General features: G+C 49.4%; 1 protein-coding gene across 2 annotated transcripts in view; it reads left to right on the plus strand.

Annotated features, from left to right (window-relative positions):
* ltn1 (listerin E3 ubiquitin protein ligase 1) overlaps positions 1-12,812 on the plus strand; it is a 26,707-nt gene extending 13,895 nt beyond the window's left edge. For both annotated transcript variants that reach the window (XM_084449977.1, XM_084449976.1), the window contains 6 exons: positions 1-139; positions 1,513-1,684; positions 2,196-2,416; positions 3,083-3,277; positions 12,012-12,179; positions 12,450-12,812. The exon at positions 1-139 is cut by the window's left edge and continues 48 nt beyond it. In XM_084449977.1, coding sequence (XP_084306103.1) covers positions 1-139; positions 1,513-1,684; positions 2,196-2,416; positions 3,083-3,277; positions 12,012-12,179; positions 12,450-12,512 — 958 coding nt within the window. In that variant the 3' untranslated portion in view covers positions 12,513-12,812. The remainder of the gene's footprint in view (positions 140-1,512; positions 1,685-2,195; positions 2,417-3,082; positions 3,278-12,011; positions 12,180-12,449) is intronic.
* The last annotated feature ends 594 nt before the right edge of the window (positions 12,813-13,406 follow it).

Raw genomic sequence — 13,406 nt, forward strand, 5'->3', positions numbered from 1 at the left:
GTGTGAGAGCATCCTGGCAGGCGTGCAGGTGGGAGAGTTCGCCGTGGTCCAGCCCCTCAGCGTGGAGTACTCGTGCATCCTGGGATACCTGCTAGCCTGGAAACTCCTCCTGACCTTCTTCAAGTCCTCGCCCTCCCACGTGAGTCCCAGCACGACCGCCTGTCCCTCTCAACTCCCCCGGAACCTTCGCGTCCTTCCTTCCTTTCTTCCTTGGTTGACGTCACATCCTGTCACATAAATACTCGAACTTCGACTAGTCGTCGGCGTTGGCGAAAAAAACGATCGATCATCAAAATGTAGATTGGATTAGTAAGCTGCCCTAAAGCAGCCGCGTCACACAGCCTCCTGAGTCCCGCCCCTCTTCTAATCACATCACATTAGTATTCATTCTTTTCAACATGGCCAAAAAACAGCCAAACGACTGTATCTGCAGTATCTATCTAACTATCTAGATGGAGAGGAAATACCCTAAGTTACTAACGTAAGATCCGAACTCGTCTTCTCAGCAGCTGGCAGGCAACATTGATATGATATGATATTTTAATTTATAATGCGCCCCCCATCGGCCTGGGGCGCAGCCCGGGGAAAGAAAAAACAAATACAGTACAGGACAACATTTAAGATGACATTTACAAACAACCAGCCAATCAGACTGACAGGGGGATTTAAACTAGCGCTGAACACGATCAAGTGGTCCAGCACTACGGTTATTCCTCTTGTTTTGTTTTCAGTTGGCTAGATAGGCCTAATGAGAGGATCCTATTTGTGCTAAATGTCACCCATGTTGACTGGGTATTAACGTTACTTGAATTCCCTGAACACAGAGACTGACACTAACGTTCTGTTGGTGCAGTAGGTGGTGAGTGGTTAGAACTCGTATTGGCAGTTCCATTGTATGCGTGATTTTCTATGCAAAATTATACAACGGTTAGTTCTGGTTCTTGATTCTGGTTGTCTGGAAGCCGTGTTAAAATACTTTGTAACACACACCTGGGACCGCATATCATTCCATTTTCAGTATGAATGCGCCTCCCATTTGATCCAATGCATTGTAGTTGTTGTTGCTTGGCAACCCTTTTGTTAGGGGAACTATTTTGCTCGGTGGAATTGAGGGAATGATGCTTCGTTTTGAATAAATGTTAATATTTGACATTGCTGGGTGTTTATTTTACACTTATACCTGTAGTAACCGCTCCGCTTCGCGTCGTGCCTAACAACGCCCCCTAGCTGTTATAAAATCACTATAACACACGGCCTCTCTTGGTTTATTGATTAATTATATAATAATAATTGAATATATTTGATTTTCTGAGAGTTTCTAAGAGTTTCTCTCTTAAATATCAAATATCATTTATTTTGTCAAAATCAAATATCATTTCTGAGCTCACTTGACAGCCCTAGTCCTGTGTGAGACCACATCCTGTCATGTCATGTCCTGTCCTGTGTGAGGTCACATCCTGTCACGTGCTGTCTGTGTGAGGTCACATCCTGTCCTTTGTGTTCCGTCTGCAGTTGCGTGTGCAGTACTCTCTGTACCTGAAGAAGAGCCGCTCCCTCCACAAGCTCCTCCTCCACCTCTTCCGGCTCATGCCTGAAAACCCCGCCTACCCCGCACAGGGGGCGGAGGCTGTTGCCAAGGAGACCAAGACCTTCTTCACCGAGAGCCTGTCGCTGGCTGTTGATAGTGAGTATTGTGCTCGCACACACACACAGGAGCAATTGTGTTTTTGTCTTTTCCATCGTTTGAGACAAAATTGGTGTGAGATATGAACATGATAATACACAACTATAACGCACAACTCTCCTCCCTCACTCTCTCTCCTCCTTCCCTCTCTCCTCCCTCACTCTCTCCTCCCTCACTCTCTCTCCCTCTCTCTCCTCCCTCACTCTCTCTCCTCCCTCACTCTCTCTTTCTCCTCTCTCCCTCTCTCTCATCCCTCATTCTCTCGCCTCTCTTTCTCCCTCACTCTCCACCTTCCCTCTCTCTCTCTCTCTCTCTAATCTCTCCCTCTCTCTCATCCCTCGCTCTCTCGCATCTCTTTCTCCCTCACTCTCTACCGTCCCTCTCTCTCTCTCTCTCTCTCTCTCTCTCTCTCCTCCCTCCGTCCATCTCTCTCCTCCCTCACTCTCTCTCCTCCCTCACTCTCTCTCCCCTCACTCTTCTCTCTCCCCCCTCCCTCCCTTCCTGTCTCCAGAGTGCGAGGGCGTGCAGTGGGAGCTCCCCCACCTGGCCTGCAGCGTGTACTACAGCGCGGTGCAGGACCTGCCGGCCATGGTGAGGCTATGGTGGAACAGCCAGGAGAAGAGGGTGAGCGCCACGGTGGAGAGGTTCACCAGCAGATATGTCAGCCCCGTGCTCTCAGCACAGGAGATCTCCTCCGTCCACGCCAGCACCCAGACCTTCGACAGCATGACCGTGAGTCCCAGCACAGTCGCCAGCTCGTTAGCCGTCGGCTGTTTAGCCGGTTAGCTGTTAGCGGAGAGAACCGCCGCGTGGGCGCGTGTGTCCGTGCGTTCGTACGGCGTGTGCATTTGCGTGTGTGTGTGTGTGCATGTCTCATAGAACCGCAATAGCATTACCTTGAGTTAAAATGGGCTCATTCCCCATGTAACACTGACTTTATCCACTGGAAATGACTCCGAAATCATCTCAATTTCAAACGTATTTTTCTTGGACTATTTTGAACTTGAATTGACTCATTGTCAATGCTGCTCGAGTCGTGACTGTTGTGCTGTTTGAGACTAGGCCGACCCAGATTCGCACACATCAGAACTGGGTCCAAATACTATTTGAAATAATTTACATTTCTGTGCATTACTGCTCTTGTCTGGCATATTGGAAGAAGATGGCTGTTCCCAAGTATGCAAATCCCACGTACCAGACCCACCCGGCAAAGTGTTATTCAGACCAGGTTTGACACACAATCTCTTTTTCTCTCTCCTCTCTCTCTCCCTCTCTGCTCCCTTTCTCTCTCTCCTCTCTTCTCCCTCTATCCCTCTCCTTTCCTCCCTCTCTCCTCCCCCCCTCTCTCTCTCCCTCTCTCTCCTCCTCCCCCCCTCCCTCCCTCCCTCCCTCTCTCAGGTGAAGGCGAGGTCGGCGGCCAGGGAGGTGGTAGCCACGTACTCAGTGGACGACATATTCATCGAGCTGGTGATCCAGCTGCCCCAGAACTACCCCCTGGGCTCCATCAGCGTGGAGAGCGGCCGCAGGGTGGGCGTGGCCGTCCAGCAGTGGAGGAACTGGATGCTGCAGCTCAGCACCTACCTCACACACCAGGTAGGACTATGGACACACACACACACACCAGCACCTACCTCACACACCAGGTAGGACTATGGACACACACACACACACCAGCACCTACCTCACACACCAGGTAGGACTACGGACACACACACACACACACACACACACACCAAGGTTATAATAGTTTTGCTTTTTTCATTAGTTTTTATTTTTATATCGTTTTAACTTTTTGTTTTCAATTTCAGTTTAGTTTTGATTAGTTTTAAAGCAGGTTTGCTAGTTTCGTTTCGTTTTTATTTTTTTTAAATTGCTTAGTTTTAGTTTCGTTTTTATTAGTTTCAGTATTTTATTCTTCTGTGCAAGCCTTGTGAGACCATCCTGGTCTTGTGAGCTCACGTTGTTTCACTCCGTGTGAAACAAACCATCTGGAGCACGTCAGGTTACTCCTGCGCAGGGGCACAGCTAAAAAACATGGAGGATAGATTTCATATCCACCCAAAATACTAGGCTTATGTATGAAATGAAAAAGACTAAAACTAAGGACATTTTCTCAATAATTGTAGTTTATTTTAGTTAGTTTTGTAAACACACAATACAGTTTTAGTTAGTTATCGTTTTTCTGTAAAGTCTAGTTTTTATTTTTATTTCAGTTAACTTAAATGTTTTTTCACACCTAGTTTTCGTTTTTTAGTTAGTTTTCGTTAACTATAATAACCTTGACACACACACACACACACACACACACACCAGCCAGCACCTACCTCACACACCAGGTAGGACTACACACACACACACACACACCAGCCAGCACCTACCTCACACACCAGGTAGGACTACGGACACACACACACACACCAGCACCTACCTCACACACCAGGTAGGACTACGGACACACACACACACACCAGCACCTACCTCACACACCAGGTAGGACTACGGACACACACACACACACACACCAGCACCTACCTCACACACCAGGTAGGACTACGGACACACACACACACCAGCACCTACCTCACACACAAGGTAGGACTACGGACACACACACACGGAAGGAACACAAAGGAATAGTACAGGGAAAATTCATGTTTAGCCCTGTTTTAGGGTTACTTGTGATAATGTACAATGATTCAGATCAAAATGTTGACAAAACTAGCATTTTCGAGAGAAAGTTGATAATTGCTCTACCACCGTTTTGGTCATACAATGGATGTGGATGGGTATCTTGAAAAATCAAGATAAACAGATGAACAGTTACATAATAACCCAATCATTGCTTCCTCTAGCAGGATTACAATTTCAAAGGAAAACAAAATAACTACCTATTAGGTTACTTCATGTATGAACCTAACATCCATACAGGTACGCCCTACAGTACATAGCATAGCTTCACATGTCACTTAGAACATTCTTACAGAAAACCTGCGGGCACTGGACCTCTCATCTCCAGTCTACCGACGTGCGAACGTGACCTTCCTCCAGAACATGCCCTGCTAAGGATACAGCGAGATGTGTAAACAAGTGTCGCTATCATTACCACAGCCACAACAAACGGTGCCGCTAGCTGCAGTAAGAAAGATATGAGCGGATTGCCCTGCAACCAAACAAACAGATCTGTGAAATGGGACACCTCGCCGATGTGCGAAGCTCAGATCCAATCCCATACGGTTCTCAATCACCGCCTTCCGCATGCTAGACATCTCCTCATCAATCAAACCTAAAGCATCAGTTTTTCTGTTGGACAATGTCCCAAATGCCAATGCAAATGCAAGTTTCTCAATGTCCGTCACTAATAATTCGACCCCCACACTCGGCGCAAAGAAAAGCAAAATATCTTCCCAGACCCCACGTTCTCTGTATGTCCCTGCAGAGTAGAAACTAACACCATTACTTGAGCAATCCCTCTTTCTAATTCAGCGTCTGCTACTTCCCTGAGACGGTTGATGTATCGTATCATTAAAGTAGAGTTAAAGGGATGTGCCATTTGAGGCACTCGCTTGGGAGTTTGGCATCTGCATACACACAAAACATGATGACACCTTCTTGACTGACGTAGCTACCTCATAAGCCCACTTCAAAGCGAGGTTCTCCACAGCTGATTGTGTTGGTCTAACTACGGAAAACCACAGGATGATAAGACACAAACCCTTCATGATAGCAACTTGAAACTACCCAACTCTTAGTCTGTGAGTTCAAAATCGACGTGTCTTCTCCCTGAGAGACGTTCTTTAATTTCTGTGTATCTGCTGTGAAAGGAAAATTGCTCCAAATCCAAGTGTCCCCAGCCCAGAGATACAGAATCTTTTTAACAAAATACCCTTCAAAATACCCCTGTCCCTGTTTTGATGAGTATATCTCAAGTGCAACCTGGAGTTTTATTCACAGTGTAACAACAACCCACACACTTCACAGTTACAGCATCGACGTCCTGTCCCCGACCAGCAAGCTGTGAATGGAGGATGAAAAGGTTATTGTATGTGGTGTGTGGTGTAAAAGTTCAAGTGTCCCGTCTTGGTTGTCGCCGTCTCCACCCGGAGTAGTTTAGTTTTCCCTGCTGAACTCCGGCACACGTTGATCACCCGTGTCCCAAGTCAACCCGGAAGTCCTTCTCTCCAACTTCACCTGTTAGCACAGAAAAACACAAGAAAACTGCGACAGTATCATTCATTCCACGACTGATTGTGAGAGCATGTCTCTCACTCTCTCTCACTTAGACCAGATCTAGAGGTTATTGTCTCTTAAAATCCTTATTGTTTCATTTCTTAAAAGAGCCACCGCGATTCCAGACTTTTTGGGAAGGTCCATTCTAAACCTGCCTACGGTCTACGGACCCATTCTCTCTAGCCCTTTAGCAGCGCTACAGTCATCCGAACAGTGGGAACAAATTGAAACATTACGGGACATAATTCTCCAATTTGCCGTCTTCATCCTGAGTGGGCCCCCATCCTAGACGTATGGATCTTTAGCTCAAGGACTCGTTGCTCGAACAACAGCTGCCACGGCTGTCCCTAGTTTCGGGGTGCTAAGCCTGGACACTATTCTACCACAATGTTTTGAGTCTGGAATGGTTGGCTCTACTATTTATCCAATTCTACGAGGGTGTGTTTACTTTGAGGTGTACTCAGTCTAATCTGTGTCTGGTGGCGCTACCACCTTGCATTGACTAGCTTGGCTTCAGTTGGGTTTCCCTGCTACCTTAACTGCTGTGTGGGTGATGAGCCAGGTCTGATAAGGCTTCTCCCACTTCGCATCTAATGTCTCTTCTTTGAAACGTATTTATCATCACGTACTGGCCTGGGATTAGAGCATGTCCCCCCTCGGGGATCTTGCTCCATGCTGCCAGCAACTGTTTGTGAGCCCTGGCCACAGCCATGCTCAATTACTCACAGTAACCACTCAACGCATCACTAGTGACATGAACATCTGCTTGCCACAGATGACCTCAAAAGGGCTAAGGCCCGTCTCCTGATTGTGTTGCTCGAATGAAGCAAAGCACAAGACTGGCCAAAGCACGCCCTCCTGATGACTTGTGAGTCTCTCCTTGATGACACAGTTCATTATTTCAGTCTGAGTCCCCAACTCTGAGGATGATAAGAACAGTGGAATGAATCTGTGTTGCCAGATAAGGGAGCAACCATTGTGGTGCAACCAATTTCTGACCTTGTCGCCACACTTCTACTGAGTCCATTTCTGCCCCATTCTCCATCCATGTCCACACCTCCCTCTCATAGGCCTTTTCCGCTAAGAGGGAACCGGTTTGGTGCCGGTTGGCAAGCCTAATTTTGAATGGTTCCGAGCATTTCGACCAAAAAGAAATGAGTTCGGGAATCCGAAACCTGGTTCCGAACCGGCACCACAAAATAGTAGGTTTTTCAGTGCGAACCGTGACGACATCATGGGCGTGGCCTGGCGTACAACGGTTCGGCTCAAAACTGGTCGAAACGCGGGCCCGTTCTCCGGACAGAACCAAAGTTCCAGGAATTTTGAAACAAACCGGTTCACGAACCAGTGTTCTTTTGGTGGAAAAGGGCTATCAGTCTCTGCTCTGCCTGCATCACCTTATGTCAGAGATAGTGTCAATCTGATACGGGGGTGCAGGTTGGGCTGAGGACAAATGCTCTTGTGTGAGGTCTCTCTGTCTCGAGCTGACTGTTCTGCTGCTTGGTCAGCCAGAGTGTTACCTAGACTCTCGGGAGTGTCTCCACGAGTGTCCGTTGACCTTAATCACTTTCACCTCTTTTTGGAAGGCTGAGGCCTCCATGAGCTCCCTGACCAACTCTCCATTCTTAATGGGCGTCCCTAAATGCTGACAGGAAACCTCTCTGTTTCCAAAGCTATCAAGTCATGCCATGTGCATACCGACTGACTACATGGATGTTTGCAGTCTTGCCCTTTGAATGGAAAGTGATGGGAGGCATTTCGCGTAAGGGATTACGCAACGCCTGATGATAGATGGTTGGGAAGTTGTGTAAACCCATTGGTTTCAAGTGAACTGATATTGATCTCCATCAATAGTGAAAGCTGTCCACGGTTGCACCTCTTCTACAAGAGGGACTCTATAAAAGCCTTGTGTCATGTCGATGACTGAAACCCATGGTGTTCAGGTTTCAAGGAACTGAAAATGGTGGACTGGTCTGCCACTAGGGGCGCTATCTTATCCACATACTCATTGGCCACTCTGTAGTTCACACAGAGCGCCGTTCACCTGAAGGTTTCAACACAGGCCACACTGGGCTGTTGGAGGCCCTGTGAGTTTTCTTCAGAAACCTTCTATCATTTTTGTCTTTTGCCCAGATTGGCAACTCTGCAAGGTCAGGTTTGTTTACCCAACTCAAACTCCATTTAACTTTCCCTTTTTGGAACTGAAGGGATGAATCTATTTGTTAACACATCAAGGCCCAGTAGGGGTTATCCTACCGGCCCCACCCACACAGAGGTCGTGAGAGACACGGATCCCTGTACCAGCAGGAATAGCCTGGTTTTTCTCACCCAAAATAGGCTTCCCCCCTTCACCAATGCACCATGCATGCCTTGCTTTCGCTCTCTCATTTTGGTGTCGGTTCCCTCCAGACAGCGATGAAGAGTGATGATACCCACCCCCCCTCGCATCAAGGAGGAACTCTACATGTTGGCGTCCGTTCGAGGTGGTTGTTACACACAGGCCTTCTGGCTTTTGTAACAGGGCGGCCTTGGACACGGAGCGGCAGCAGCTACTGATGGGCCTAGTGGGGAGCTGTGTGAGGGTGAAAGCTGTTCTCTGAGCCTCTGCTCCCACAAAAATGACAGCGCTCTCGTTTGTCATCCCTAGCTCTGAATGGGATCTGTGGAGCTCTGGCTTTCTCCTCTACTCTCTTGACCTTTGTGGTGATTGCTTTAGTTAGAGTGTCACCGACCAACAGGTGACTGGCCTGAGCCATGTTCTTATCACCTACATGGATGTTTTACACTAGCCGACCAGCATTCAAGATGGCCATCTGCACCGACCGACCCGATCGTAGCTCGAGTTCGAAACAGCTGGTGGGAGTGTTACATCTACAGTACGATCCCTCCTCTCTCTCGAGCTTGTGAGGAGGGGGCGGAAAACTCGGGCTCCTCCTTTAACCTCTCGTCATTTCTGTCCTCATCTAACAGCATTGTCAGCCCCACCCCCTGCAGTGGGACGGGCTCACTTTGGTAAGATGAGACAGACCTCGGCCCGTCATTGACTGGTGTTGTATCTCCTCCTCCGACTCCCCTCCCTAAGCCTACTCTGCTCTCGCTGATAGTCAAGCGACTGGCTTACTGTAGTTTGGCTCTTGTGGCTGTGTAGGGGAGGGGCTGAGTCGGTAAGTGAGAAAGAACTGCTCCAGCACTTCTGCTGAGCAGATAAGGTTTTGGGTTACACACGGTATGGTTTTATCACAGTGACCTAACCAACAACGCTTCCCTAGAATGTATACACACATCTAGCTTCCGACCCCCACGGGTCTTTTCAAAGGCAATTCGGTCTCCGAATCTGCGGCGTTTCATCAGTGAGGAAAGGGCGAATCCTCCTGATGTTGTAGAGCATGAATCTGCAGGAGCGTGTGACGGATGTGACGTGCGGAAAACGACAGTTGGTCATCCAGGGTCACACCCAGATTCCTCGCAGTCCAAGTCGGGGTCACCACTGTCTTCAATGGTGATGGCCAGGTCCCGGTGCGGGCAGCCCTTCCCCGGGAGGAACAGCATCTCAGTCTTGTCAAGATTGAGTTTGAGGTGATGTGTCGTCATCCACTCCGAGATGTCAGCCAAGCACCCAGCTATGTGTGTCTCCACTTGTGTATCAGAAGGGGGAAATGACAGGACCAGTTGGGTGTCATCGGCATAGCAGTGATAGGAGAAGCCATGCGAACGAATGACAGAGCCCAGAGATGTAGTGTAGAGGGAAAACAGGAGAGGACCCAGGACAGACCCTTGCGGAACCCCCGTAGTCAGACTACGCGGTTCCGACATCGACCCTCTCCATGTCACCTGGTAGGAGCAGCCCGTCAGGTAGGATTCAAACAGGGAGTGTGCAGAGCCAGCGACGCCTTTCTCCTCGAGGGTGGAGAGGAGGATCTGGTGGTCTACCGTAATCAAATGCTGCTGACAGGTCTAGGAGTATCAGGACAGAGGAGAGAGAGTTCGCTCTTGCGGCATGGAGTGACTCCCCTCTGTCGAGTGGCCAGCCTTAAACCCGGACTGGTGGGGATCTAGAAGGTTGTTCTGGTGGAGGTACGAAGACAGTTGGTTAAAGATGGCATTTTCAAGTGTTTTGGATAGAAAGGATAGAAGGGAAACCGGTCTGTAGTTTTTGACATCGAGGGGTCGAGAGATGGTTTCAAGACTCTGGCAGTCTTGAAAGCGGAGGGAAAGCATCCTGATACAAGAGATGCGTTGATGAGGTGGGTTAGGAAGGGAAGGAGTTCGGGTGCAACAGACTGAAGGAGAGTCGAGGGAACAGGGTCTAGGGAGCACGTGGTGGGGCGGCTAGATGTTACAAGGTTGAGGGCTTCGTTGGGGGAGAGGGGAGAAAAGTGGGATATGGTTGGGCGTGGAGAGGAGGGGGAGAGGGGAGTGAGGGTGGGGGGGTGAGGTTTGTGCACGAAGTGTTGACCGTGGGAGGGGGGAAAGAGGATCTGATATCGTTAACTTTCTTGTCAAAGAAGTTGGCGAAATCATCAGGGAGAAGGGAGGAGTTGGGAGTAGGAGGTGGGGGCTGGAGTAGTGAAGAGAAAGTTTCAAAGAGATTTTAGGATTGGATTGGATTGCAGAGGTTAGGATTTTAGAGCGGAAGAAAGCAGCTTTAGCAGCAGACAGGGAGGAGGAGAATGTGGAAAGAAGAGATTGGAAATTAAGAAGGTCCTCTAGGAGCTTGCCTTTCCTCCATTTACGCTCAGTGGCCCCCAATCTCACATTATACTACACAGTCCAGTGTCTCCTTGTTCTTATGTATCCCAAATAAATCTCTCCAACACAGGATTTGAGCGACAATCAAAAGCTGTTTATTCCAGAAGGTTTAAAATACAAAAGACGGTGGCATATAGTCTAATATAGACAGCTGACCTGTCTGTATGCTGTCTGAACTCAAATCAAAGCATCTGAGCTCGAGCACGGTTCTTATGGTTCGAGGTCGTTCCACCCTCCTTCTTCCCCGATCAGACTGGTTGGTCTCTCATGTGGCTTCTGGCCTTGCAAGGTCAAGATAAGCTTCGGCGCCTCTGCGTCCAGCTCTGACTCTAACCACAACAATTTCTGTTTGGCACAGAATGTACCAGCCCTAAGAATGTCATCTTTATCTCATAAGTCTATGGAAGAGAGACAGAAAACTCCGGCCGACAGCCATACTCAGAGGTCAATCATCATAATTTAGAAATAGCTAACAGGATCAGATTAAAAGACATTTCTCTGAAAATCAGCATAATTCATCACTACGGACTCACACACCACCACACACACACACACCAGCACCTACCTCACACACCAGGTAGGCCTACGCACGCACGCACACACACACACAGCAGCACCTACCACACACCAGGTAGGACTACGGACACACACACACACACACACCAGCCAGCACCTACCTCACGCACCAGGTAGGACTACGGACACACACACACACCAGTTAAGACTAGGGAAACACAGACAAACACACACAGTAGGTAGGACTACGGATGCGCACACACCAGCATCCATCTCACACACCAGGTAGGACTACACACACACACACACACACACACACACCAGCACCTCGTTTGGCTGTTTTTTGCCCGTGTTGGAAAGAACGAATACTAACATGGGATGTGTTTTGGCGTGATTAGAAGAGGGGCGGGACTCGGGAGGCTGTGTGACGCCGCTGCTTGGCGGTAGCCTGCTAATCTAATCTACATTTTGATGATCGATTGTGCATTTTTCCCCCAAAGTCGACGACTTGTAGTAGACTTATATTCAAAGTTATATTCGAAGTTCGAATATTTATTTGACAGCCCTACCTCACACACTAGGTAGGACTACGGACACATAACCACACGCACACACACCAGCGCCTATCATACACACTAGGTAGGACTAAGGACACATAAACACACACACACCAGGTAGGACTAGGTACACACACACCCACTGATCGTTGTGTTGTGCCTTGCTCGATCAGAATGTTTTAATGTTAAGCATGCCTCCTGTACGCGTGTGTGCGTGTGTGTGTGTGCGTGTGTGTGTGTGTGTGTGTGCGCGTGTGCGCGTACGTGCGTGCGTGTAGAACGGAAGCATCATGGAGGGCCTGGCTCTATGGAAGAACAACGTGGACAAGCGTTTCGAGGGGGTGGAGGACTGCATGATCTGCTTCTCTGTCATCCACGGCTCCAACTACTCTCTACCCAAGAAAGCCTGCCGCACCTGTAAGAAGAAATTCCACTCTGCCTGCCTGGTGAGATACACACACGCACGCACACACACACACACCACACACACACATTAATTTAATCTTAATGTTCAGTGAGGTATTGTCTGGTATCTCTATAATCTGATCACAGGTGTATTGCATCTCTGCTATTGTCATCTCTCCCTACTATCACAGTACATTAAAATGATCTGTCTCTCTCTTTCTCTGTCTCTCTCACTCTCTCTCTTTCTCTCTCTCTCCCTCTCTCTCTCCCTCTCTCCCTCTCTCTCTCTCCCCCACCCAATCCCTTCACAGTACAAGTGGTTCACCTCCAGCAACAAGTCCACCTGCCCTCTGTGTCGGGAGACCTTCTTCTGAAGCCCACAAGCAAACAGACTCTTCCTCTTGTATATGTGTACAATCCTGGATCTGCGGAGTCCCTCAGAGAACCAACCAGTCACCTATCTAACCAGGTTCCAAAGAGACACGTTTGGACGACCCACGTGGGGACAGAACCCGAGGGGACCCATCACCCTGCTGACGGTGTGAGGGAGGGACCTGAGTCAACTGTTGGTCGAACCACAAGAGATTCATGGGGTCTCGTCTCTGGGTTGAGTTACTGAACCAGTGAAATCGTCCTAAAATACAAGCAATAGAATAGCCAGGCTTAAGCAAATACTCAACGTTATTTTAAAGAAATTCAGATGGGACCATGGTAGAAATCAAGATGGAGCATCAGTCAGGTCACCAGTGGACAGTAGAGTAGTCAGGCCCTGGGTGGGGGGGCAGTAGAGTAGTCAGGCCCTGGGGTGGGGGGCAGTAGAGTAGTCAGGCCCTGGGGTGGGGGGCAGTAGAGTAGTCAGACCCTGGGGTGGGGGGCAGTAGAGTAGTCAGGCCCTGGGGTGGGGGGCTGTAGAGTAGTCAGGCCCTGGGGTGGGGGGCAGTAGAGTAGTCAGGCCCTGGGGTGGGGGCAGTAGAGTAGTCAGACCCTGGGGTGGGGGGCAGTAGAGTAGTCAGGCCCTGGGGTGGGGGGCAGTAGAGTAGTCAGGCCCTGGGGTGGGGGGCAGTAGAGTAGTCAGGCCCTGGGGTGGGGGGCAGTAGAGTAGTCAGGCCCTGGGGTGGGGGGCAGTAGAGTAGTCAGGCCCTGGGGTGGGGGGCAGTAGAGTAGTCAGGCCCTGGGGTGGGGGGCAGTAGAGTAGTCAGGCCCTGGGGTGGGGGGCAGTAGAGTAGTCAGGCCCTGGGGTGGGGGGGCAGTAGAGTAGTCAGGCCCTG

The sequence above is a fragment of the Borostomias antarcticus genome, assembly GCF_949987555.1.
Source record: "Borostomias antarcticus genome assembly, chromosome: 15".
Taxonomy (NCBI): domain Eukaryota; kingdom Metazoa; phylum Chordata; class Actinopteri; order Stomiiformes; family Stomiidae; genus Borostomias; species Borostomias antarcticus.